Raw genomic sequence first — 27,778 nt, 5'->3', positions numbered from 1 at the left:
ACTCTGCTGTTTGTCCATACTCAGATCCAGGTTGCAGTCGGGGCCCCATCCCATCCCATCATAGTTGAGCAGGGACCCTCCTCACAGCTCCAGGGCACAGGGGAAGGCCTGTGGTCATCCACATAACAGAGTACAGGCAAGAGAGCAGTCAGAGCCTCTCATAAGACCTTGGAGGAATTATGGTCCCTGTGGGTTGTCCCCAAGCTCCCCAAAGTCTTGGAAGTGCAGTAAATCAGTCATAGGCTGAAGAAATGAGCAAACAACAGAAAAAAGAAGAATCGGATCATAGAAAAGTACTTTGGTTCCATGGAAGACCAAAATACACACTCAGAAGATGATGAAGTTGAAGCTTCTGTATCCAAAACCTCCAAGAGAAATAGAAAATGGGCTCAGGGCATGGATAAGCTCAAAAAAAAAAAGACTTTGAAAAGCAATTAAGGGAGGTAGAGGAAAAATTGGGAGGAGAAAAGAGAGGAGAAATGAAAGAGATGCAGAAAAATCATGAAAACCAAATCTTGGTGAAAGAAATACAAAAAAATACTGAAGAAAATAATACATTACAAACCAGTTTAGGCCAAATGGCAAAAGCAATACAGAAGGCAAATGATTAGAAGAATGCCTTGGAAAGCAGAACTGGCCAACTGGAAAAGGAGATAAAAAAATCTCTCTGCAGAAAATAACTCCTTCAAATGCAAAATGGAACTAAAGGAAGCTGATAACTTTGCAAGAAATCAGGAAGAAACAAAACTCTTCCAAAAAAAGTCAAAAATTAGAAGAAAATGTGAAATATCTCAATGGAAAAAAAACAACCTCGAAAACAGATCCAGGAGAGATAATTTAAAAACAATTAGGATACCCGAAAGTCATGACCAGGAAAAGAGCCTAGACTTCATTTTTCAAGAAATAATACAGCAAAATTGCCCTGAGATCCTAGAAGCAGAGGGAAAAAGAGAAATTGAGGGAATTCACTGGTCACCTCCAGAAAGAAATCCCAAAAGAAAAACTTACAGGAATATTACAGCCAAATTCCAAAATTCCCAAGTCAAAAAGAAAATACTAAAAGCTGCTAGAAATAATTCAACTACCATGAGTCTATGGTCAGGATTACACAGGATCTGGCAGCATCTACATTGAAGGCTCATAGGGATTAGAATATGATATTCCAGAAGGCAAAACAATCTTGATTTACTACCAAGAATCAACTACCCAGCAAAACTAAACATCCTCTTTCAGGGGAAAAAATGGACTTTCAATGAAACAGGGGACTTTCAAACTTTCCTATTGAAACAACCAGAGCTGAACAGAAGTACAGGACTCTGGTGAACAATAGAAAGGGTGGATGAAAAGGACTAACTAGGAGGAACTTAGTGATATAGTAGTGTTTGTATTCCTGCATGGGAAGAAGATACTGGTAAGTTACATGAACTTTCTCATTTATAAGAGCTGTTAGAAGAAGCATATATAGACAAGGCATAGGAAGGAGCTGAATATGATGGTTATAATATAGTAAAAAGATGAAGTCAATAGGTGATAAAGGGAAAGTACTGGGAGGAAAGGAAAGGGGAGGAAAAAGGAGCAAAGATATTTCACATAAGATATTTCATAAGAAAAAGCCTTTGCAATGGAATGGAATGGGGGAAGGTGAAGGGAGAATGAGTGAGCCTTCATTCTCATTAGAAATGGCTCAGAGAGGAAATAGCATCCACTTCTGAACAGAGACAGAATGAAAGGAGAGAGAGAGAAAATAGAATAAATGAGAGTGGAGGGGCAGCTAGGTGGCACAGTGGATAAAGCACAGGCCCTGGAGTCAGGAGTACCTAGGTTCAAATCTCCTCTCAGACACTAAAATAATTACCTAGCTGTATGGCCTTGGGCAAGTCACTTAACCCTGTTTGCATTGCAAAAACCTAAAAAAAAAAAAATGAGAGTGGAGAGGAATAGAGTGGAGGGAAATGCAGCCAGTAATAGCAGCTATGGGGAAAATATTTAAGCAACTTCTCTGATGGACTTATGATAAAGAAGGCACCTCATCCCAGAGACAAAGCCTCCGGAATCTGAACACAGACTGAAGTACAGTTTTTTTTTTCTCTCACTATTCTTGAGATTTCTCATCTTGGGGGGGGGGGGTTATGTTTACACTCACAACAAGATTATTGTAATAATACAAAATAAACAAACCAAAAAAAAAGAAAAAAAGATGAAAGTAATTAAGTGATAAGTAATTAAGAGAAGCTATAAACTATAGAAAAAGTCCCATGTCCTTATTCATTTTTCAAACAAAATTAGGAATCATCACTGAATTGATTCCTGAACAGAGAAATTACAAATAATACCATAAAAACAGAAGTTTATTACATTCTTATAGGATATGATCAGCTACTGATGCAGGAGGCACTTCTGAATCCACTATCTGAGTATAGTCAGACAACGAACTTATTATGACCAAGAAAAAAATCCATACCTAATTAGAAGAATAAAAATGAGAAGACAAAGAATATAAGTGAAGCAACTTCATACTGATTTTTTTTTAATTTAAGGCAATGGGATTAAGAGTGACTTGCCCAAGGTCACACTGTTAGTTAATTATTAAAAGTCTGATGCCGGATTTGAACTCAGGTCCTCCTGACTCCAAGGCTAGTGCTCTATCCACTGTGCCACCTAGCTGCTCCCAAACTGATCTTTTAAAGCAAATTATGAGCACAAGAAAATGGAAATGAATTTCAAAACTCTGATAGACATCAATAAAAGTTATCATTGCTTCTGGAATAAGTTTAACTGTTATAAATCAACTCTCCCAAAAGGGGAGTTAAAAAAAAAAGCCTAAAGCTGTCCCAGTCAGACAAAAATCTATCCTCTTGCAACTCAGAGTAATATGACAGCCAAGGGCAATCTGGCTAATTCATAACATCTTATGGAAGAAAATGGTAGAAGATTATGAACAGTATCATCCCATAAAACCTTAAGGAGTGAATGGAAGAAATAAAAGTTTTTAGAAAGTTTAGCAAGAGACCCAAGTATGCCAAATCATCTCAGGAGCATCTATGAAAGAAACTGGAATGAAGAGAAGAAATAAACAAAGATTGGAAAAATCATTCAAAAATTCTAAACTAACTTCTTCTATCAGTGACAAGAAAGTTACATTTATACACTAATGTTATAGTACTAAAATAAAGGAAAGAGTTAAATGACCCTAACCTTTTATGGTATCCCTTAATGTGAGAGAACCTTCACTCTGTTGGCTATCTCTAATTCCCATCTTATTTATGTATACAGATAAATTGTTTATATGCAGTCTCCTCCATAGACTATGAACTAATTGAGAGAAGTAACTATCTGTCTTTCTTAGATTATTATCTGACATACAGAAAGTAATTAAAGCTGCTTTCTAACTAAAGAAAACAAAGATAGAAAGAACTAGATTGGACTAAATTTCTGGAAAGGAGACTTGTGCTGGAACAAATACAAATTTGAAGTTGTAGAAGAATCAATTCTCAAACTATCTAAAAGAGGAAAATACTTGTGAAAAAATCACAGAATTTATATTCTTTACATAGAAGTGATTAATAAACTATAAATAATTGCCTTCCATAGAAGTCTACATTCTTTTTTACAAAATTTTGTGAAATTAATTCACAAATTACACAGAAGGAATCCTGAGACAAACTGCTAAATAGGGACTAGAAAGTCATCTATAAATTACATTATATAGCAAGTCATATCTTTATCCTCATACAAATGACAGAAAGGTATAGAAAATATAAAATCCCACTATAAATATAAGATCTCACTTTCTTTCCAGAAAGGTAGTTTTTTTTAAGTTTTTGCAAGGCAATGGGGTTAAGTGGCTTGCCCAAGGCCACACAGCTAGGTAATTATTAAGTGCTAAGGTCGGATTTGAACTCAGGTACTCCTGACTCCAGGACCAGTGCTCTATGTGACACCTAGCTGCCCCCAGCAAGGTGGTTCTCATTCAGATATATTAACATCCTACAAGATTCCCTGTAAGTTGTAATAGCCAAAAATATCCTTGTCCAAAGACACTATTGTTATTAATATCGAGAAAAATATAAAATAAAATAAATATGTTTACCTAAAAGGTATTACTATTATGGAAGGTATTCAGTATACAAGTAAGATGCTCTGTCACTGGACTAATTGCATCAAGTCCTAGAATATAAATACCTTTTAAATGGGATTTATAATCATAAAAAGAGATTAATTTAACCATCCCCAGAAGAAAAAAATAAGTGAATAAAAGATTTCTGTTGTCCACTAAAATATGTGATTTCACAATTTCTTCAAGAGGGTCACTAACACTTGCAATAACGTGTAGGAGATTTGAAGGAAGATATGAATAAGAGTCATATGGCATGACTATTGTGGATGGATTGAAATCTCTACCACCAAGAAAATACTCACATCAAGGAGATAACTATTTTAAAAGTAAATTTTTGCCAACTCCTATTTATTAGGTTTGCTGATAGATTTTTCTGACATATAAGGATGCCCATACTATCTTTTCTGAAGAAATTAGAATCAAAAGAAATCTGTTAGAACCTCTGGGCCTGTATAATACAAGTTATTAAGACAGAAAGATGGATCATAGATCCTATGGATTCAGTAAATGGAACTACTCTGATTTCCAATATGCTAAAATGGAAATGTGTCAAATATAGATTCCAAAAGGACAAACGAAGCCAATGAAAGGAGAGATCAATAGGCAGAAATAGAGAGAATTATCAGAAAGAGGATAGAAAGTAAAAAGGGGAAGTGTACTTAGGTTTCTAAAATAAGAAATGGGGATAAACAGTTCTGACCTTCTTACCTTTCATACTCTAACCTCTTCCCAAAGTAAGTATTGTTCTTCTTGTAATCATGAAGTTGATCTTCTTGTCGAAGGAATTCTTGACGAAGCTCAGCAAGTTGCTCTAACCCCAAAATAAATAAATAATAAAAAAGAAGCTTCATTTTCTCTGATCCTTCCTACTAAAATTTTAACCAAGTTGTAGCAGGCTTTCAAAATAAAATTATTGCATATTTCTCAACTAATCTATCCACAATCTAAGGTGTCATAAATGATATCATAAGCATACTACTGATTCTTATAAATAAAAGAAAAGTGAAATTTATTTTAATTTTGTGTAGCTTAACAGTGTCTACTCATACCAAAAGTAACAAGTCAAACCTCATATTATGTAGATCAAAGATGCAAGTGGAAGTATGGTACAAATAATTCCACTTTCTTCACAAATTCAATAATCTGTGATTTCATTAACGACAAGGTAGAATAGAGGAGAGATTACAAAACCCAGGAATCTGAAAACCTGAGTTCAAATCCTACCACATTCATTTATTAATTACATAATCCTGGATATGTCATTTAACCTCTTTCAGAATCATTTTCTTCTTTTGTATAATCAGAATAACAAAAGAAACAACCTTACAGGGTTGTTATAATAATCTAGTGAGGTAGCATATATAAAGTACTATATAAATGTTAGCTATTGTTTTCAATATTGTCATTATCATAGATACTCCTCCTCCATTCATCAGCAATACCTCTTCACCTCTGTTGATTGCCATTGAAAGTTACGTTGTGTCAAAAACATCACTATTGTGCAGCCAATCTACTTCCTCTTTTACAGAACCCCTATCTACTCTTTAAATCTCTATTTAAATGCCACCTCTTCTAAAAAAAAATCATCTTTTTGTCAATTTGTCAATAGCCATTTTCTTTAGGCCTCACAAAACTTTGTGCATCTCTAATTTACCTATAATATATGGATTATAATTAATTTTGCTTGTGTCTTTACCACCATCACATAATAAACTCTACTAGGAGAGTACATATTTTATCTAAACTCTCCATCTTCCTCTAGTGCCTAGATATAGTGAGCTTTGCAAGAGGAGGCAATTAAATATTTGTGATTTAATTTACTCAAAGAAACAGTATGACCCAACAGTATAAACCATACTTGACTACTGTTATGGACACTGTTTTTCTGATATCCTGATAAAGGGATTTAAGTACAGTGTGGAAAAAGAGCAGTAATCTCTATTATTTTATCAGATGAAATATAGCAGCAGTAGAACAAGAGAAAAATCCCTTATATTTTTTCTCAGGTTATAAAAAGACAACCATGTTCCATGAAAAATCACGAACTTTTGAGTTCTAAATTGTTTACCTCCTTCAGGCCCCTCCCTATTCATATTTTGTGGGGGGGGGGGGTAATGGAATTGAATGACTTGCCCAAGGTCACATAGCTAGTAGGTATCAAGTGTCTGAGTTTGGATTTGAACTCAGGTACTTCTGACTCCAGGGTTGGTGCTTTATTCACTTGCACCATCTAGCTGTCCCTGCTTGCTATTGACCCTGAAAGATATCTGGTAGAAAGTAGATTTAGACTAGCATTTTATATTGGGAAAAAAATTCAAAATAGAGATGAAATTTAGAAATGAAAAGAGAATAACTGTTCATTGGTATCATGATTAGATCTGAAGTCAGAAAACCACTGAGAAGGCAAAAAACGATGTCAATTTTGCATGTAAAATATTTCCATGTTAACCATATTGCAAAAAAAAAAAAGCAATAAAAATAAAGAAAAGAAAAAAATATGCTTCAGTCTGTACTCACACTTCATCAGTTCTCTTTCTGGAGGTAGATAGCACTTTTCGTCCTAAGTTCCTTGGAACTGACTTTGACCATTGGATTGTTCAGAATAGCTAAGTCATTCACAATTATTTTACAAATGACATTTTTACAGTAGAGGACAGTCTTTGTGATGGTCCCCAATATAAACTACACAGAAGGTAAAGATAGGTGAGAGCATTCCATGCTTGTACCTTATACAAAGACATGGAAAGAGGTGATGAATGTTGTAAAAGAACAGCCAGTTTGGCTGGATATAATAACTTTTATCCAATGGTAGGCAAATTCTTCTTCTATTTCAAATCCCTCCTTCCTCTCTGCTGATTAGGGAAAAAGAAAAAATTTCTGTACCAAACATCTCTGATATGGGCTTTATATGCAAGTTATATAGAAAACTAGCATAATTATCAAACCAAGTATCATTCCCCAAAAGAAAAGTAATGAATGGATATGAAAAAAAGTTCTCAAGAGAATTAAATCTCTCAGGATGCTTCAAATCACTAATAATAAGAGAAACATAAATTAAAACAACTCTGAAGATTTACCTATCCCTCAGAAAACTGGCAAAAAAATCTACAAAACTGTAAAATGTCACTGGGAATGACTGGAAAGAAAAGCAGAGTAATACATTGTGACAGAGCTGTGAATTAGTCTAACAATTCTATAAAACAACTTAGAATTAAATTTTAAAAGTGATTAAGATCCTTATTTCCTTTGACCCTAAATTAAGACCACTCATACCAGCAATCTGAATGAGGATTTCCTGAGCTTGAGGAACTTGAAAATGAAGAGAATTAACCAATTTCTCTTTCACATTTCAATTCTATCATTTGATTAGCAAATGCCTCTCCAAAAGAGTGATTGCATGGTAACCCAAAAATCCTTATTAGAAAGTGGGAAAGGAAACTCACATGGGAGGATTATATATAGAGAGGAGACTGTTTATTTTTTCCAGATAACTGGAAACAGGATTGGGATACTATAGCTCTCAAATCTGTCTTCAGATCTGAGATCATGAGAAAGTCTGGATGGATTGTGGAGTACCTGAACTAAAAAAAATACTTGCTTCGATGAAATTATTAACCATTAATTTAATGATGTAATATTTGAGTAAAATAAAAGTAATACTTCATTAAATCAGGCAAGCCTGGTTAATAAATTCAATGAACAGATCATTCAGCTCAGTCTAAAAAGCCTCTGATGTAGTCTAGTATAAAACAACATTTATAAAAACATTTTAGGATACTGTGAAGTGTGTATGATCACTAATTTTAAATCATATTATATATTAGGTTTTTGCCATATAAATTCATAGATGGAATTAATAGTTCTATTTTTATTATTTAACCCACTATTTCTTGGACCTTAGTTTTAGATGTTTAATATCCATTTATTTATATTTAATATTTAGTGAAATTTCTTACCCTTTAAACGATGTATGTCTGCCATTTGATATGATATATTGTTCTGAAGTTTAACCTGAAAAGAAAAATTAAATTTTATTTTACTAAATAAAACATAACTGCTTGTGTTTAGCTAGGTGGCACAGTGGATAGAGCACTGGCCCTGGAGTCAGGAGTACCTGAGTTCAAATGTGACCTCAAACACTTAATAATTATTTAGCTGTGAGGCCTTGGGTAAGCCACTTAAACCCACTGCCTTGCAAAAACCTTAAAAAAAAAACAGCACAATGGGTGGCTAATACTTTCCAACTTCAATTCATTATAGGGAAAGATTAATTGTGAAAGGTAGTTAAATTATAATAAGATGGATACAAAGATGTATTTAAGGTGCTCACATCTAAAAATAAATTAATGATATTTAATATGAATGACACTAGATGGCTTGAATATGAATATTTTGATTTTCTTTTAATTTAGAAATGCAAATAAAGTGACCAAAGCTCTATAAGAAATTTTCTCTCTGAAATATTGTCCCCAAGTAAAGTTACAAGAAAACTTCCTAGTGTACGAATGATATAGGCTCCATCACCAGTTCATATATAATAAATATATATAAATATTAGATACACTTACTTATATATATGAATATAAGTATGTTTGTAGCAAACAACTTTTATTTCACACAAAAAAAAGAAGTTACAAAAGACTAACAGAAGCCCAGAGAGTTCTTAAAAACACACATAAAATGCTCAGCAAAACTTTGTGTTTCCTTTGGGGTATCCATTTGACATTTCAGATACTGCTCAAGAATTATAACTGATTCTTTTCTTTCCCCAAGGAACAGGTTTCATTAGGAAATCTCTTTTTCTCCCAAAGATCTGAATCTGGAATTCTCTAACTTGGGCTAAATAAGCATGAAGCTGTATTCTTCTTTCTTTTATTTCTGACTCTCAATGTCTTGGCTATTATCTCCTGAGTTGACTTAGTTTGTGTACAAGCAAATAAAGCATATCTACCAGGTACTTCTTTTTTTATTTTATTTTTTTTATTAAAAATATTATTTGAGTTTTACAATTCCCCCCATCTTACTTCTCTCCCTCCACCCCCACCCCCACCCCCATGGAAAGCAATCTGTCAGTCTTTACTTTGTTTCCATGATTCCACCAGGTACTTCTGAAGGAATCCTTACTTAAGTCTCAACCATTGTTTTCTCTTTGAATATGAACGTCCACTTAGGAATTTTATCTTTGACTCATGCTAAGAAGCTATAAGTGAGCACCTGTAAAATCTGAAGTTTCCTAGGTTTTCTTGGCAAGGTGTTTGTTGCTGGGCAAGCCAGTTCAATGAGGAGAGATCTCATAGATATCTCCACCCAAATCTCATTGGGATCTTTGGAGAGTTAATCACAAAAAGGATTCCTCTTCTCAATCCTCCTTACAATAACAATAGTTAATATGCAAATAGATTCAAAAAATGCTTTATATAAACCATCTCATTTGACCCTCCCAAAAGGTCTATTTCTCTAATTTTATGTATAAATATTAAGGTATGAAGTTGTTTAATTGACCTGCACCAGTTTTATAGCTAAGAAATAGCAAAAGCTGAACTAGTGCCTCTGAGTCCAAATATAGTGTTTTTTTTCCATTATTCTCTAAGAATAATCTCATTTCTTTCCTTAGATACAGATATTTCACAGCGTAAGAGAAATAGAATCACAGATTTAGAACTGGAAGGAACCTCAGAGATTATCTAATCCAAACACCTTATTTTTATAGCTGAAGAAGCTGAGGACTAGGAATTTAATCATTTGCCCTAAAATACATAGGAGGTAAGTAATAAGAGATAAAAGTTTCTAACTCCAGATCCAAAACATTTTTCAGTGTGTCAATTAGTCTTGAAAGTCTAGGGCCTAATTACAGAAAAGAGACCAATAACAAGGTATTAAACTAACTGTAAAATTTCAGCCAGGAAGGTGATCCTAGGGAAGCTACTCATCCCCAAATAAGACTTCTTACCATTTCAAGAAATGAATGAAAACAATGAAATAAAAGAAAACAATTGAAACAGGGAACCTGTCCAAAAAATGACCAGGTATTAGGGCATAAAAACCTCATAATCAAATGCAGAAAGGCAGAAATATTAAATGTATCCTTTTCAGATCACGATGCAATAAAAGTTATGTATAATAAAAAGCTATGGAAAGATAGACTAAAAACTATTTGGGAACCAAATAATCTAATCCTAAAGAATGAGTTGGTCTGACAAAAACTGCTGGGAAAACTAGAAAATAGTACACAAACTCAAGACTAGCATCTCACACCTTATACCAAGATAAGGTTGAAATGAGGACAAGAGTTAGACATAAAGGGTGAGGGGGCAGGTAGGTGGCCCAGTAGATAGAGCACTGGTCCTGGAGTCAGGAGTACCTGAGTTCAAATCCAGCCTCAGACACTTAATTACCTAGCTGTGTGGCCTTGGGCAAGCCACTTAACCCCATTTGCCTTGCAAAATCCTAAAAAAAGAAAAGTTTAGACATAAAGGGTGATACCATAAGCCAATTAGCAAACAAGTAATAATTTATCTGTCAGATGGATAGGAGAAGAATTTGAGACTAAACAAGAGATAGAGAACATTATAAAATGCAAAATGAATTATTTTGATTACATTAAATTAAAAAGTTTTTGCAGAAACAAAACCAAGATTAGATGGAAAACAGAAAACATGGGAAACAATTTTTACATTCGGTGCCTCTGATAATGTCCTTATTTCTAAAATATAAAGATAAATGAGTCAAATTTATATGAAAACACATTTCCCAATTCAGATGAAGAAATTAAAGCTATCTATAGTCATATGAAAATATGCTTTAAATCATTTATAAGGGGTTAATAGACAGAGTACATGGCCATGAGGAGTTCATCCTGAGAGTCACAAGACTGGGGACAACAGGAGTGTCCATACCAGAGTGCTCTGAACTCAGGAAGGAGCTCTGGCCCTTCTCTCTGTTTGTTCTCTGCCTTTCATCCTTATCTTGTTGAAGATTCTCAGGAAGGAGCTTTGGTCCTTATCTCTCTGCCTTTCATCCTCATCCGGTTTAAGCCAGGATACACACCTTTTGTGGCATGCCCATTACTCTTTCACAGTGCCTGGAGATGAGGAATGCTGATAACAGGGGGACTAGGTTTATATATACCCTTACTCAACTATGTGAGTTAGAGATGTAGAGATGTAGAGATGTGGAGATGTAGAGATGTGGAGATTCAGAGATGTAGATGTAGAGATGTAGTGTCCTGTTAATAAAACCTGTTACGCATCTCTCCTGGTTGAACTCTCATTATTGAACACGCTGGCTGTGTCCGTGAGGAGCCACGAAGACCTTGGAATGGTAGAACCTGGCTGCCCAAAAGGAAAAGTCAAAGGACTTTTCAATCATTATTGATTAGAGATATGCAAATTAAAACTCAGATACCACCTCATACCTATCAGATTGGTTAAAATGACAAAAAAAGGAAAATGATTAATATTGGAGAGGATGGGAAAACTGGGACATTAATGCACTGCATTAGTTATGGAGTCATAAACTGATCCAACCATTCTGGAGAACAATTTGAAACTATGCTCAAAGAGTAATCAAATTGTGCATACCCTTTGATCCAGCAATACCATTACTAGGTCTGTATCCCAAAGAGAAAATAAAAAAGGGAAAAAAAAGCCACAAGTACAAAAATATTTATAGCAGCTCTTTTTGTAGTGGCAAAAAAAATTGAAAATTGAGGTTACACCCATCAAATCTAGAATGCCTGAACAAATTATGGTATATGAATGTAATAAAGTACTATTTCTGTAAGAAATCAAGAGTGGGTGGATTCAGAAAAGCCTAGAAAGACTTGCATGAACTGATGCTTACTGAAGTGAGCAAAACCAGGAGAACATTATGCACATCAACAGCCAAAATTATGTGATGATCAGCTATAATAGACTTAATTCTTCTCAACAAATAGTGATCAAAGACAATTCCAAAAGACTTGTGATGGAAAATGTCATTCATATCCAGAGACAGAACTATGGAGTCTGAAAGCAGACCAAAGCATACTATTTTCAGGTTTAAAAAAATTTTTTCTCATGGATTTTCCCTTTTGTTTTGATTCTTCTTCCACAGTATGGCTAATATGTTAATAGGTTTGAAAATGGATTGCACATGTATAACCTGTATTAGATTACTTGCTGTCTTAGGGAGTAGAGAGGGATAGGAAAGAGCAAGAAAAATGTGGAAATCAAAATCTTACAAAAAAAATGAATTTTGAAAACTATCTTTACACGTAATTAGAAAAAAATAAAATATAAAAATATGTAAACAGACAACAAAGAAAAAAGAATAAGTCAAACAAAAAACATAGAAACAGAGAATGACAATAATAAGACAACACTATGAAACTTATGGGATATAGCCAATGGAGTTCTTTTTGGCCTTTTAACATTTTATTTGTTTTCTTATACAATAGTAATATGTACCTATCTTTTTTTGTAAGGTTTTGAATTTTACAATTTCCCCCCCACTTTCCCCCCCACAGAAGGCTGTCTGATAGTCTCTACATTGTTTCCATTCTATACATTGATGTAAATTGAATGTGTTATCAGAGTAAACATAAGAATAAACATACCACACCTCCCCCAAGAAGATGAGAAACCTCAAGAACAGAGAGAAAAAAAATTGTACTTCAGTCTGTGATCAGATTTCAACGTCTCTGTCTCTGGGGTAAGTTGCTTTTTAATCATAAGTCCACCAGAGAAGTTGCTTCAATATTTTCCCCACAGTTGCTATTACTAGCTGTGTCTCCACTCTGTTTCTCCCCACTCTCATTTATTCTATACTCTCTCTCCTTTCATCCTAGCCCTGTCCAAAAGTGTGTTGAATCTGAGTACCCTCTCCCTCGATCTTCCCTCTCTTCTATCACCTATCCCCCCTCCCATTCCTCCTTATCCCATCCGTTTCTTCTCATTTTTCTCTAGCGTAAGATAGATTTCCTCACCCTATTAAGTGTGTATATTATTTCCTCGCTGAGCCATTTCTGATGAAAATGAAGGCTCACTTATTCCCCCTCACCTCCCTCCATTCCATTCAATAGCAAAGGCTTTTTCTTATGAAATATCTTCTGTGAAATATCTTAGCCCCTTCTTCCTCCCCTTTCTTTTCCTCCCAGTACTTTCCTTTATCACCCATTGACTCCATCTTTTTACTATATTATACCATTATATTTCACTCCTTCCTATGTCCTGTCTGTATATGCTTCTTCTAACAGCTCTTATAAATGAGAAAGTTCATAAGAGTTATCAATATCTTCTTCCTGTGCAGGAATACAAACAGTACAATATCACTAAGTTCCTCCTAGTTAGTCCTTCTCTTCCACTCCCTCTATGGTTCACCAGAGTCCTGTACTTGGAGATCAAACTTTCTGTTCAGCTCTGGTTGTTTCAATAGGAAAGTTTGAAAGTCCCCTGTTTCACTGAAAGTCCATTTTTTCCCCTGAAAGAGGATGTTAATTTTGCTGGGTAGTTGATTCTTGGTAGTAAATCAAGATTGTTTTGCCTTGTGGAATATCATATTCCAATCCCTATGAGCCTTCAATGTAGATGCTGCCAGATCCTGTGTAATCCTGACCATAGACTCATGGTAGTTGAATTGTTTCTAGCAGCTTTTAGTATTTTCTTTTTGACTTGGGAATTTTGGAATTTGGCTGTAATATTCCTGTTTTTCTTTTGGGATCCCTTTCAGGGGGTGACTGGTGAATTCTCTCAATTTCTATTTTACCCTCTGCTTCTAGGATCTCAGGGCAATTTTGCTGTATTATTTCTTGAAAAATGAAGTCTAGGCTCTTTTCCTGGTCATGACTTTCAGGTATCCTAATTGTTTTTAAATTATCTCTCCTGGATCTGTTTTCGAGGTTGTTGGTTTTTTTTCCATTGAGATATTTCACATTTTCTTCTAATTTTTGACTTTTTTGGAAGTTTTATTTCTTCCTGATTTCTTGCAAAGTTATCAGCTTCCTTTAGTTCCATCCTGCATTTGAAGGAGTTATTTTCTGCAGAGAGCTAGCTTTTTTATCTCCTTTTCCAGCTGGTCAATTCTGCTTTTGGAGGCATTCTTCGCCTCATTTGCCTTTTATTATGCTTTTTCCATTAGGCCTAGACTGGTTTTTAACATATTATTTTCTTCAGTATTTTTTTGTATATCTTTCACCAAGCTTTGATTTGGTTTTCATGATTTTTCTGCATCTCTTTCATTTCTCCTCCCAATTTTTCCTCTACCTCCCTTAATTGCTCTTCAAAGTCCTTTTTGAGCTCATCCATAATCTGAGACCATTTTCTATTTCTCTTGGAGGTTTTGGATATGGAAGCTTCAACTTTGTCATCATCTGAGTATGTGTTTTGATCTTCCATGGAACTTAAGTAATTCTCTATGGTCAGATTCTTCTTTTTTCTGTTGTTTACTCATTTCCTCACCCCAAGACGGCACTTCCAAGGCTTTGGGTTTTTTTTTTGTGGGGGACACCCCACTGGGACCTTTATTCCTCCAAAGTCTTATGCTCTCTTGCATGTGCTTTGATATGTAGATGCCCCCCCCACTTCCCTCTGCCCTGGGGCTGTAAGGAGGATCCTGTTATATTAGTATGGAAGCCCAAACTGCAACCTGGATCTGAGTGTAGGCAAACAGCAGAGTCCTACCCCAGGAGAGTAGATAAATCTCTGCAGAGTTCCCTTACCCTCGGGGGTGCAGGTTGCTTTCTCCAGATTCTGGCTGCAGAATCTCTACAGCCGGTGCTCCTCACTCTAAGCTCTACACTCATTCTGGTATAGCAGAGTTCTCTCATTGCCCCTTCAAGCTGTTGTTGGTGATCTCTGGGCTGGGCTGGGCTGCACTGTGCTGTGCTGTGCTGCACTGTGGCCATGGCTTTTTTCCCTACCCTGGTCCTGGTGAAACACATCTTTCCTGTGGAACTTCTAAGTCATCTTGGACTGGGAAAATGTATCACTCAGTCTTTCTGTGGGTTCTGCCTCTCTAAATTTTGGCTAGAGTCATCATCTGTTTGTTTTCTGGAGTTTGGGGAGAAAGGAGTTCCCAGGAAATGCTGCCTTCACACCGCCATCTTGGCTCTGCCCCACCAATGGAGTTCTTAAGGGAAATTTTCTATCTCTAAACACTTACATGAATAAAACTGAGAAAGAGGAGATCAATGAATTGAACACGCAACTAAAAAAGCTAGGAAAAAAACCAAATTAAAAACCAAAGTAGAAATTCTGAAAGTCAAAGGAGAGATTAATAAAATTCAAAGTAAGAAAACTGTGGAACTAATAGATAAAACAAAGAACTATTTAATGGGAAAAAAACCAATAAGACAGATAAACTTTTGGTTAATTTGATTAAAAAAAAGAAAAAATAAAGAACACCAAATTACCAGTATCAAAATTGAAAAGGGTAAATTCACAACCAATAAGAGGAAATTAAAATAATAAATCAGAGCCATTTTGCCCAACTGTATGCCAATAAATCTGATAATCTAAATGAAATGGTAAATATTTACAAAAATATAAATTGCCCATATTAACAGAATTAACAAAATACTTAAATAACCCTATTTTAGAAAAAGAAATTGAAAAAGTTATCAATAAAATCCCTAGGAAAAAATATCCAGAGTCTGATGCATTTACAAGTGAATTCTACCAAACATTTAAAGAACAATTAATTCCAATACTATATAAACTATTTGGTAAAATAGGCAAAGGAGTTCTACAAAATTCCTTTGATGACATAAATATGGTTTTGTTACAGGAGGAAATGAAACAGGTAGCTTTATTCTCTGAAATAGGTAGATTCATGGTGTCACTCTCCTTAACAGATTAAGTAGGGAGGTAATGGTAAAAGATTATGGCTGATTTCTTATCTAATTCATTATTCTAATTCATTTTCTTATGTAATTATTATAAGTCTTTCAATATTTACTGAACATTTACTATGTGTAACATAATATGGTTGAGCAAAAGATGAATAAGACAGTCCTTGCATTCAAGGAATTAACAATGTTTACAATCTATCTGACATACATAATTACAATATCAGCAATATCAATTATCAATATCAGCAATAAATATATGATAAATATGATGGGTATTACCAGAAAAATAAAGATAACAACTTTAAGTATGCTGATCAGTTTAAATGGAATTGGAATTTTATTTGAGACATGAATGGGTAACATCTTTATAAGTAGACATTCAGGAAGGAAACTACAGAAGGCATTCTGAGCAAATGATCAGTGAGTAAAACTGGCAGAATACAATGTATTAATGACATATTAAAGTTTGACTAAAACAGAAAATAACTATAGGGAAACAGTGGAAGATAAAGCTGTTAAGGATGGCTGGAGCTAGACTACATAGGTCTTTGAATGATAAATAAGGATATCCTTTTCTGTGGCATAATGAAAATTTCTGGGCAGGAGAAAGTGAAGCAGTATTTAGGATAAGCTAATCTGGTAGTAGTATATTATATGTATATTCATCCTGTTTCATTTGCTCTTCACAGCTTTTTCAATTATAAAATGCATTTAAATATTACACATATTGATAATTCTTTCCCCCAAATTCTTTTCAAAGACTCTACATATCAGTTATTTATTAACAGAATACATTAAAAATAACAATTTTCTTTTTATCTATTTCAACCACTTTTATTTAACACATTTTACTTTTCTGACCAATTCATGTGTGTGTGTGTCTGTGTGTGTGTGTGTGTGTGTGTGTGTATTTAGCATTTCTGCTACTTAATAGTCTACCTAGAATACAGATTCTCTAATCTTTTTCCCCCTTTCCTTTTTTTTTTTTAGATTTTTCAAGGCAATGGGGTTAAGTGGCTTGCCCATCCCCTTTCCTGTTTAAAAATTTTTTTAAAATTTATTTAAGGCAATGGGGTTAAGAATGACTTCCCTTCCCTTTTAATAAAATCCTATAAACTCTTTGACATTTTAGCTTGTTTCCTCTGTTCTCCCAATCATCTGATTTCAAAAACATTTTGCTTAGGTTAATTACAAGACTAAATGTTGCTGTGTTTCCTCTGCCCAATATCCTTTCTTGGATATGTGCTGCCCTTTTTTTTTTAAACATCTTTGAATAGGAATTTGATATATATAAACATGTTTTTATTCATACTTTGTCCTGGGTCTGTTTCTTGTAGCCTACTGATATTTTCATCCTGAAATATTTTGCTTTCCATTTTAAAAATAACTCTCCCATAATATTTCCATTTCAACTACTTTTCTTGTTTTCCCTTTTTGAATTCTTGGGTTTGATATGCCACCCTACTCTTTTCTTAATAGATCATTTTTTTTAGGTTTTTGCAAGACAAATGGGGTTAAGTAGTTTGCCCAAGGCCACACAGCTAAGGTAATTATTAAGTGTCTAAGGCCCAATTTGAACTCAAGTACTCCTAACTCCAGGGATGGTGCTCTATTCACTGTGCCACCTAGCTGCCCCTTAATAGATTAATTTTTGATACTTCCTTCCCAATGCCATTTTCTCAAGACATAGCTGAAATTTCCTCTAGTGCCGTTTTTCTTATCATGTGCAGAAAAGACACTATATCCTTAAAGGATTTATTTTTTGTTTTCAAATTTCTTTTACAGAATACACATATTTTCAAATTTAATTTCTTCAATTCACAAACCTAATTATAAGTCTTTCAAACAAGATGACATATTTTGAATATTGATAATAGGTAAAAAATCTCACTCCTCATTTTGAAAAGATAGCTAAACTAATGTATTTTTGGTGAAGCTGTGAAGTGGTCCAAGTGTTCTATAAAACAATTTCAAATTATGTAAAGAGAATAATTTAAACACACAATACTAGAGCTTCCACAGCTAGGCATACATTCCAAGAAGTTCAATTGCAAAAACAAAGGTTATCATATAAACTAAAATGTTTATGGTAGCACTTTTTACTCAACAAAAGGAATACCCATCAATTAGGGAATGTCTAAACAATAACAATATATGAACGAAATGGAATACTATTGTGGTACTTCAAAGAAATTTCAAAGAAACAAGAAGAATAGGAAGACTTATGATTGATGCAGAATACAAAAAGCATAATCAGGAAATAATAGATACTACTAACACAATGTAAATGGAAAGAATACCAGTAAAACAATCAAAACTAAATACTGTGAAATGACAATAGCCCAGTATGGTCTGAAGAGATAAGAGGAGGCATGTCCTCCTTCCTTCTCCCCTCTTCCTTTTGCTTCCCCCACCCCAGCCTTTGCAGAGGTTGAAAGACTATAGGCATGGAACACTATGAAATGTTAAATATTTTTGGATATTTTGGTTAGTTTTTATGAAGTATTTTCCCCCTTTATTTTATTTTCTCCCTTTATTTTATTTTATTCTATTTTTATAAAGAATTGCTTTGGGAGAGGGAGGAAGAAATATTCATTGGGAAATTTGGGTTCTATGAAAACAAAAGTTAGCAATAAAAATGATTTAAAAAAAAATTCCACCCTATTTGGGATGGAATACTAAACTTCTTTTGAAAGCACTTTGCTAGGCCCTTTATATGAGAGATTACATTCATCTTTAGCCCTTCTTATACTAAAATTATAGTTTTACTTAACTCATAGCCCCATAAGCTACACCTCTGACTTTCTTCATTTTATGTATTTTGAAGATTTGTAAGACATGTTCCTCCATTAGATTTATAATCTAATTAGTCTTGGGGTGGCAAGGTGGCACAGTAGATAGAGCACCGGCTCTGGAGTCAGAAGTACCTGAGTTCAAATCTGACCTCAGACACTTGATAATTACCTAGCTGTGTGGCCTTGGGCAAGCGCCTTAACCCCATTTGCCTTACAAAAACCTAAATAATAATAATAATAATAATAATAATAATAATAATAATAATAATAATAATCTAATTAGTCTTTCAAGGTTTCCTTTGAACTCTCTTTTTTTCCTCCTCCTTCCTTGGCCTTGTCTTTTTACCTCTTTACTATGTTACTTCCCTCCTGCTTCTTTGGGGCCTTGAATGTTATATATAATGAACCAGTTATACTTGTTCTTTTTGTTCTTTCCCTCCATTTATTTTTTTTAGTGACAAGCTATCTTCTCCCTATTTTTATTTAGCTTTTTAAGTATCTCATATATTACAAACTACTCTTGTGTCTTTTAATTTGCTTCAGCACCACCCATGGAAACCTGTCTTCTTTATTTTCCTCTAGTTTCCTGACACCTCATCTTATTGCCCTTTTCTTATCTTATTCTTTCTTATCTTAAGAGGCTTCTCTGAATAAATATGAACATCTGTTGCCAGTTCTGCTTCATTTTCTCCTCCCTTTCTGAGTTGCTTGAATAAATATGTCCAGTAAAAACACAATGGTTACCTATAATTCTCTTTTTACAAACATTGTAGGGTCTGTGTTTTTCTCATCTGAAAAACTAGGATGATTCTGTGAAGTACATTTTTATCTTCAATTAAGGCTTCTTCATTCAAATGAATTTAAGAATGCCTGTCTAAAAGGAGTTTACAATCTCCTGGAAGCAACAACTATTCATAAATAAGCAAATAAATACTCCTTTAAGAAAAAAGAAAACCCTAGAAATCAAAGAGGGCTCCACAAAAGGGGTGACAACTGAATTGAGCATTGAAAAACAGATTCTAAGATATGAAGATGGGAGACTATATTCAAGGCATGGGATGATGTGTGAAAGAATGGAGGTAAAGGATAGAATGTTAAGTAGGGAAAGAATTAGTTGATAAATTTGGCTCCAACACATAGACTGCAGGAAGGTAAGTAAATTGAAATAAGGCTAGTTGAAAAAAAAAAGGTAGGGTGGAGCAAATCATACAATACTTTTAAATGCCAAATTAAAGAATTTTAATTTTATCTCTCGGGCTACATTGAGACACTAAAGTTGTTTGATTTTTTTCTTTTAGCAAGAAAGTGAGAGAGTCAAACTTGAACCTTGGAAAGACAATTTTGTCAGCTTTGTTGAAGATGAATTGGCAAGAGAGCCCAGAAGCAGGGAGACCAGTGTTATCCTTTGTTTTTAAAGAGGACCAATGGTGCCATGATGACAATTAATATCTGGACTTGCCTGGGAATTGGATTTAAATGAGATCGAGCTGCACAAGATCATTAATCCCCCTCTTCTTGAGTCATCAAAATTCAGTGACAGGACAAGACTGGCAATGGTCTGGGATGTAGTAGACAAACTTGGTATCTTCAATATCTGACCAAGCTCTAAGCACTCCGCAATGCCTACTTCTGCTACCCTAATGGCCTTTGGAACAAACTGTTCTCCTCCACCTTTTCTGCCAGGGGAAATTTTTACTTGTCTGGAGAAGACATCCCCCTAGTTTGAAGTCAGATTTAGCACTTATGCTGATTTTACTGAGGTGTGGCTCATATGCTATAGTTTCTTGGAGGCACCAGTAAGAGTTAGGTGATAGTGGGCAGGTGAATGAGTGGTCCTGAAAAGGGCTTGGCAAACCTTCACACCAAAGGTTCTAATCTTCCCTAAACATCTCATAAACTCAATAAGAAAGGTATCATAAAAGTCTGGATTAGAAGTATTTGATAGTTTGGATGAGGATGGCTGCTGAGTAAATAAAGAGAAAGAAACCACTTACAAATTTTGAACAGCCAGTGGGCAGTTAAGTGACCCAGTAGGTAGAGTACCAGGCCTGGAATCAGTAAGGTTCATCTTTCTGAGTTCATATTGGTCTCAGACACTTACTAGCTATGTGACTCTGGGCAAGTCATTTAACCCTGCTTTCTCATCTATAGGAGAAGGAAATAGCAAATCACTCCAGTATCTTTTCCAAGAAAACCCCATTTGGGATCATGAAGAGTTGAATACAATTGAAACAACTAAACAACAACAGTCATGAGCAAGCCACTTAAATTTCTTATTTTATTTATTCTTTATTTGATTAAAATAAGAGGGTTAGACCAGATGACTTCTGAGATCTCTTCAAGTTCCTATGTTGTGAAGAGAAAATTAATTGAGATTTGGCAACTGACTTGAATATGAACCATGAATGAAAAAGAAAAATGCAAGGATGACTGAGCTAATGAACCTGGATGACTGAGAAATCAATGCCCTTACAGAGAAATTTCGGAAGAGAAGCAGATTTATTTTTCAGCTTAAAGTTTTTACCCACTGTATAAACTCAATTTTCTCAACAAAGGTCAAATTACCTACCTTCTCTAAGAGATCAGTGTCTGATTCTAGAATCAGATGTGAAAAGTTCTAGAAGTCTTGGTGAGGAATAAAGCAATCAATAAGAATAGACAGAAGCATTTCTGAGTAGCATCAAGGTTCAGCTAGAGCTAAGTACCACATATTTTTTTAAATCTTATTTTTAGTGAAATTTTAAAAAGTCACATTCATTTCTGAATATAGTCCTTCTGAATATGGCATCCTGAGATATAGTATCCTTGTTTTAAAAAAAAAAAAGAATATCTTATAAAACATTTGTAAAAAGAAAAAAAAGTCATTCCAGTAAAATACATCAATCATGTCTGAAAGGATATGTAATATTCCATACCCACAGTCCCTCCTTGTAAAAAGAGGAAGTAATATGATACATTTATTAAATCAATTCAACTTGATGACTTTTTCCAAAGAAGTTCTGCAGCTCAGAAAAAGATAAGAAATCAGATGGTAAATCTAACCCTAAATTGAGGATTAGAAGATCATGTTTTATCAGTTGAAGGAATGATAACTTCTAAGATGATAGTGGTAGATATTAAAGTGACAGACAATGCAGTCAAAGCTGGAACTGGAGAACTAGTGAGAGGGAGCTAATGGACAGCACAGAAATGAGAGAGTGGGAAAGATAGAAGGATTGAGGTGTGGTCAATTTTTTTTTATTGTGGACTTAGTCATATACAAACACAAGCATTTCAATATACAAAGAACATTGAAAGAGGATTAAGAAATCATAACCTGGGGTGGCTAGGTGGCCAAGGACTATTACCTTTAATTTAGGAAAAAACCTGATATCTTATTATCTGATCTTGCTATCTCTTATAGTTTATGTTTCTTAAGGATATGATTTCTCTTTTATTACCTTCAATTTGGAGCAATGTATACCATAGAAACAATGTAAAGACTAGCAAATTGTCTTCTGTGGGGGGTGAGGGGAAGGGAAGTAAGATTAAGAGAAAAATTGTAAAACTCAAAATAAATAGAATCTTTAGGGGGCAGCTAGGTGGTGCAGTGGATAAAGCACGGGCCCTGGAGTCAGGAGTACCTGGTTCAAATCAGGTCTCAGACACTTAATAATTACCTAGCTGTGTGGCCTTGGGCAAGCTAACTTAACCCCATTTGCCTTGCAAAAACCTAAAAAAAAAAATCATAACCCTTTGTTATCTTTTATTTTAAATTATAGATTTTTAAATTTATATAGTTTAATAATTTCAAATATATTTACACATAAATTTAACAAAGTAGTAACAAAACTGCTCTATTTGTGAGAGGAAGTCAATATGAATACTGAAATTCATTACATGAAATAAATTCACTACAATGAGATTCACAGGAAAAGATTTTGAAGAATGGTGGTAAATAGTTTAGAAGAACAATGAGAAGTGAGAAGCAGACAATCCTCCCAAACTAGTGAATCAAGGAAAACTACAAGACTGGCTGCTAGTACTGACAATTGAGAAGTAGGGAAAATTTATTTTTTATTTAGATGGAGGGAGTAGAAGGAAAGTTGAAGAAAAAGTTACTGGAAGCAGGAGAATACTATAAGAATAGAGTGGTCATTTCCAGAGGATTTAGTGCCACAAAACTAAGAGGAGTGCAAACTCAATTGGGGTGGCCTGGAGGAAGAGTAAAGCTAGTTTGAATAGGAATGGGAATTCAGGAAGGATTGGTAACTTCTCCCTCTCTCTCCCCTCCCTCCCTTCATCTCTCCCTCTCTCCCTCTTCCTATAGTGAGAAATGTAGGGTATTGGTCTTCACAGGGTGTGGAGGGGAGCCCTTAGGGAATCCATTACAAAGGGGAATGGCCCAGCCAATCACGAGATTGGAAGTCTTCCTAATTCCATTCCAAGGATACCAAACCGCAACAGGTCAAGAGTGACCTAGAGATCTTGACCTAATGCTACTAAGTTTGCTCAATTAGGTAATTGAATATTAACCCACAGACCCCCTGTGACCATTGGGGTTCATTAGCATATCATGCCTAGGATGATGTGGGGGGGGGGATCATATTTGGGGCATATCATGGAATGGGTGGACCTTTTAGATTGTAACTCAAACTCTGAGAGCCTATGAAAATCCAAGAGGGAGGGGAAAGAGTTTCTGAGGACAATAAATTACCTGACTCCTGAGACTAAGGTGTGCCTCATACCTAGAAGTGAGGTACCAGTATGTTGTAAGGTGCATATTCAAGGTTCATGAATAAAATGTACAATTTTCCCTCACTCTAGCAGGTTTTTCTTTTCATTCATTTATAACACTATTCTCTTCTTCTCTAGTCTTTCTTTCCCTCTCTCTCTAACTCTCTCTCCCTCTCTTCCCTTTTCTCTTTTTCTCCTCTCTATTTCTGTCTCTATTTTGATTTTTCTATTTCTTTCTCTCTATGTCTCTTGTCTGTTTCTGTGTCTCTTTCTAACTCTCTCTTTTTCTAGGAGGAAGGGAGGTTGACAATATATTACATATATTACAAATATCATAGAGGTAAGTAAGCTAAGAACTGTTATCTTCATTTTAAAAGGAAAAGTTAAGTGAGTTGACCAGGCTCACAAAGCTAAGTATGAGAGAAAGTATCTGAACTCTGGATTTTTTGACTCCCAAGTCCAGCACTCAATTCATTAGGCCAGGGGAACCCAGATCTTCTGATTCTTAATCCACCAGCTTACATAATCTTTTTTCTTTTAAAGATTTCATTTATTTTGAGTTTTACAATTTTTCCCCTAATCTTACTTCCCTCCCCCCACCCCCAAGCTTAGATAATCTTACTAGGAGCTGCAGTATATGTCCAAAGAAAATTAGCATAGGGTTCATATGAATATATGACTTAGGAAAAGGGAAAGGAGAGCCAAACTCAGTAAAGGTAAGTAAATAAGGAAGCATTTGAATAAGTAAACATGACCTTGTTTTCAGTTTTAAGAAATTATCTTGTCATTACATGTGTAACAAAATGGCCTAAGAAAACAAAAATATTAATCTGCTGCTCAGCAGGATAGTCTTCTGAATGTAAAGGTGGAATTACCAACACGAGACACAAGAATTCTTGAGATGTGTGAGACACACACACACACACACACACGTACAAACAAAAGAGACACAGAGAGACAGAGAATGATAAGAGCTTCCACAGACAGAGAGAAAGAGAAGAGACAGAATGATAACAACTTAAAAAAAGACAGGAAAAACCCCACGGTTTTCTTCCTCCAGGTCCTCCCTTTGAATCCTGGTTATTTGTGTCATAAAGAAAAAGAAATCATTGCATCAAACATAAATTCATTTGCCATACATTCAAGGTTTTTCATTAACTAAATGCAATCTCTTCATGTGTTATTGATCCCATTCATAAATGACTAAATGAAACAAAAATATTTTAAAAATACTATGTGCTGGACACTATGGTAAGCACTGGGGATACAAATATAAAAAGTAAGAGAGTCCCTGCCCTGAAGAAGCTTATAACTATGGGCAGGAAAGGGTCTTTTGTTCTGATAATTCCTATGGACATTAAGTTATTTTCAGAATCAATGAACAATGGTTGCTAGAACCAGAGCAAGAATTAAAAAGAGGTGATGGGTGGAAAGGAAGGAATAGGGTAATAAGGCAAGATGGTTTGAGTGAACTGCTAGATGAGAAGTGAAGCATAGTTTGATCTGTTCTGAGGCTGGCATAGGTAAATGAGCATTTATTCAAGACAGATTATGCTCAGGGTTGGAATTCTAGTATGAATATAATAGCTTCCCTTAGGATTGGGTGAATGGATTCTGGAGATCTGATGTATGGGATATTAGTCCAGGTGAGAGGGCAGAAGCAATCGAAGGGAGATGGAATGATGAAATATGAGGCAGTCTGGTAGAGTTCGGTCTGGGACTGCCTAGCTGTAGTAAGTTAGCCAAGTTTGTGCTCTTTCAAGAGTAGTGGAATTCAGCCTCATAGTCATTTAGTTGAGGTCAATCTAATGATGATGATGATGATGATGATGATGATGATGATGATAATTAGCTACATGGAGTTTTGCCAAATGTTTTATAAATATCATTTCATTTGATCCTTGCAATAACCTTGGAAATTAAGTATTACTATTATTCCTCTTTTTCAGATGAGGAAACTGAGTCAAACAGAGGCTTTGTGACTTGCCCAGGGTTACACCATTTATAAGGATCTGAAGCAGAATTTGATCTCAGGCTTTCCTGATTCCAAGTCCAGTACTCTAATAACAACTTTATGATACTGTATTACATCCTTTAGCAATATAGTTTGAGGAATTAGGGACTCAATAACAGCCTTCACTGTCTAGACTGCCAGACCTGATCCAATTAATATAATCCTTTCAATGTCCCTAGATGTCAAGGGTTCCTGAAAAGCCCCAACACATATTTTCAATCACAGATTTCATACAACAAAGTCCTGACAAATTCTCAGAGAGCTAAAGGCACAAATATATGGCTTTCCTACCATTTGGAAAACCATTCACATTTCACTTAGACTCAGTCCCATGATTAAAGGACTTTCTGTGAGTAGGACCAAAGGGAAGTGACAAGAAAAAGAGCAAGAAAATAAGACATTGAACCAAAAAGAGAAAATATAATGCATAGTTAACTAAAGTATTATTATTATTATTATTATTCCATATTAAAGATCAGAATGAAAGACAATCATTTTAAAGAAAATTTCTATTTGGAATTCGGGCAAATACAATATATGAAAAACTGGTTTCATGTTGAGATAAATAAGTAAAAAAGCAACTAAACAAATAAGAAGTATGACATTTCTTCCTTCAAAGAAAATATAATCTAGTAGAAGAAACAAGCAAAATTAACACATAAGTATAAGCATCATACAATACATAATGAAGCATTTAGGGGGATTTTAGAAGTACAAAAGTTCAAAAAAAGATAAGATTACTCAGAATCAGAGTATCTAGAAAATTATCGAGCAGGTTCTTAAGGAATATGAAGAAGTAGAAAGAGCAATGGATATAGAAACAGAGGTCCTGAAATGCTGTCTCTGCCACCTGCTGCCTATGTGACCTCATACTTTTCTAGGTCTCATTTTGTATAGGATAGAATGGAAGGGATAGACTGGGGATAAGGAGTAATAAAAATTAGCTCAAAGGGTCTGACTGGGATGTTGCTTTAGGAACAAAGAGGAAAAAACTGTAACAGATATTTCAAAAGAATGGATCATATTTGGTGACTTACTAGACAAAGAATGAAATGGAAGAATATTATTCTCAGATATATCATAATGTATCATTGATGGAGATGAAAAAGTCAAAAAGTGGACTTAAAGTGTGGGAAAATAACAAGTTTTAATGCAACATTGTATTTTAAGATTTGGAAGGAACTTTAGTTCAATCTCATTGCTTTAAATTTTAAAAAAATCAATTCTCAGAGCTAAACTATTTGCCTAAGGTCATATATTTAAAATTAGTAGCAGTGCAGATTATAGAATTCAGATCTTACTTCTTCCCATTTAATGTCCCACTATTCCAAATTGCAGTCATCTCTTGGCATTCTTGGGTTTTGCATTGGTAATTTTGATTTTTTGAGGATTGACCACTGATAAATGGGAATTTTTTGAAATTTGTGGAATAATATAGAAAATTGCAGATAATGCACATATATAAAGACAATAAAAATTAGTAAATAAAGAATTACAGGCTACATACTCTCTTTAGGAACACCTCCTCTTTGTCTCCTAGCATCCAGACTCAATCATGTGATTTTTCTCCCAATGTGATCATTGTATCTTGCTTTTGGAAATTGGTGATGCAGCTGCTGCAGTTACACTAGCAGCTGTGATGACTCTGCATAGTGTGAGATACTAATCTCTCTCATATAGAAACGGTACCTTTTTTTAAGGGTGCAAAGTATTGTTTAATTTAATTTGGGTGTTAAGAAAATAAGATCAGAATTAATAAAAATAAAGATTTGGGGTAGAGTCTAGAGTTAATAAAGAAAGGTTTTTCACATTTATGGGGGGTGCTGTGTTCCTAATCCCCCAATGTCAAGAGACAGTTGTGTTTTGTGAAATTTGAGATACATTAAGACATTCAAGGTAAGATACTAGAGCTGAAGATTAACAATGGGAGGCAGTTAGGTGGCACAGTGGCACAGAGTGCCAGGTCTGGAAGCCAGAAGACTCATCTTCCTGAGTTCAAGTCTGGCCTCAAACACTTACTCAATATCTGAGCCTGGGCAAGTCACTTAACCTCTTCAATTTCCTCATGTCTCAAATAAAGTGGAGAAGTAAATGAACAAACCATTCTGCTATCTTTGCCAAGAAAATGTCAAATGAGATCACGAAGAGTTGAACTCAGCTGAACAACTGGAACAGTAAATATACAAATGAGCTTGATTTTGACTCCTGACAAATTCTATTGTATTATTGTAATGTGTAATATCTGAGGATCTACAAAGGGAAGTAATAATTTACTAAGTACAGGTTCATTAAGAATACATTATGCTAAA

The 27,778-nt window shown here is 34.8% G+C and overlaps 1 protein-coding gene across 6 annotated transcripts in view; it reads right to left on the bottom strand.

Moving 5' to 3' along the window:
- GOLM2 (golgi membrane protein 2) overlaps positions 1–27,778 on the bottom strand; it is a 107,050-nt gene that overhangs the window by 68,105 nt on the left and 11,167 nt on the right. For all 6 annotated transcript variants that reach the window (XR_012478134.1, XR_012478135.1, XM_074235284.1 and 3 more), the window contains exons 2-3: positions 8,074–8,128; positions 4,826–4,928 (exon numbers count right to left, since the gene is read on the bottom strand). Coding sequence is in view for 4 of the 6 variants with exons in the window: in XM_074235284.1 (XP_074091385.1) it covers positions 4,826–4,928; positions 8,074–8,128 (158 nt within the window). In the remaining 2 variants the exon portion in view is untranslated. The remainder of the gene's footprint in view (positions 1–4,825; positions 4,929–8,073; positions 8,129–27,778) is intronic.

This window comes from Macrotis lagotis, chromosome 4 (assembly GCF_037893015.1).
Source record: "Macrotis lagotis isolate mMagLag1 chromosome 4, bilby.v1.9.chrom.fasta, whole genome shotgun sequence".
Classification (NCBI taxonomy): Eukaryota; Metazoa; Chordata; class Mammalia; order Peramelemorphia; family Peramelidae; genus Macrotis; species Macrotis lagotis.
This window is presented reverse-complemented; position numbering and strand designations above follow the sequence as displayed.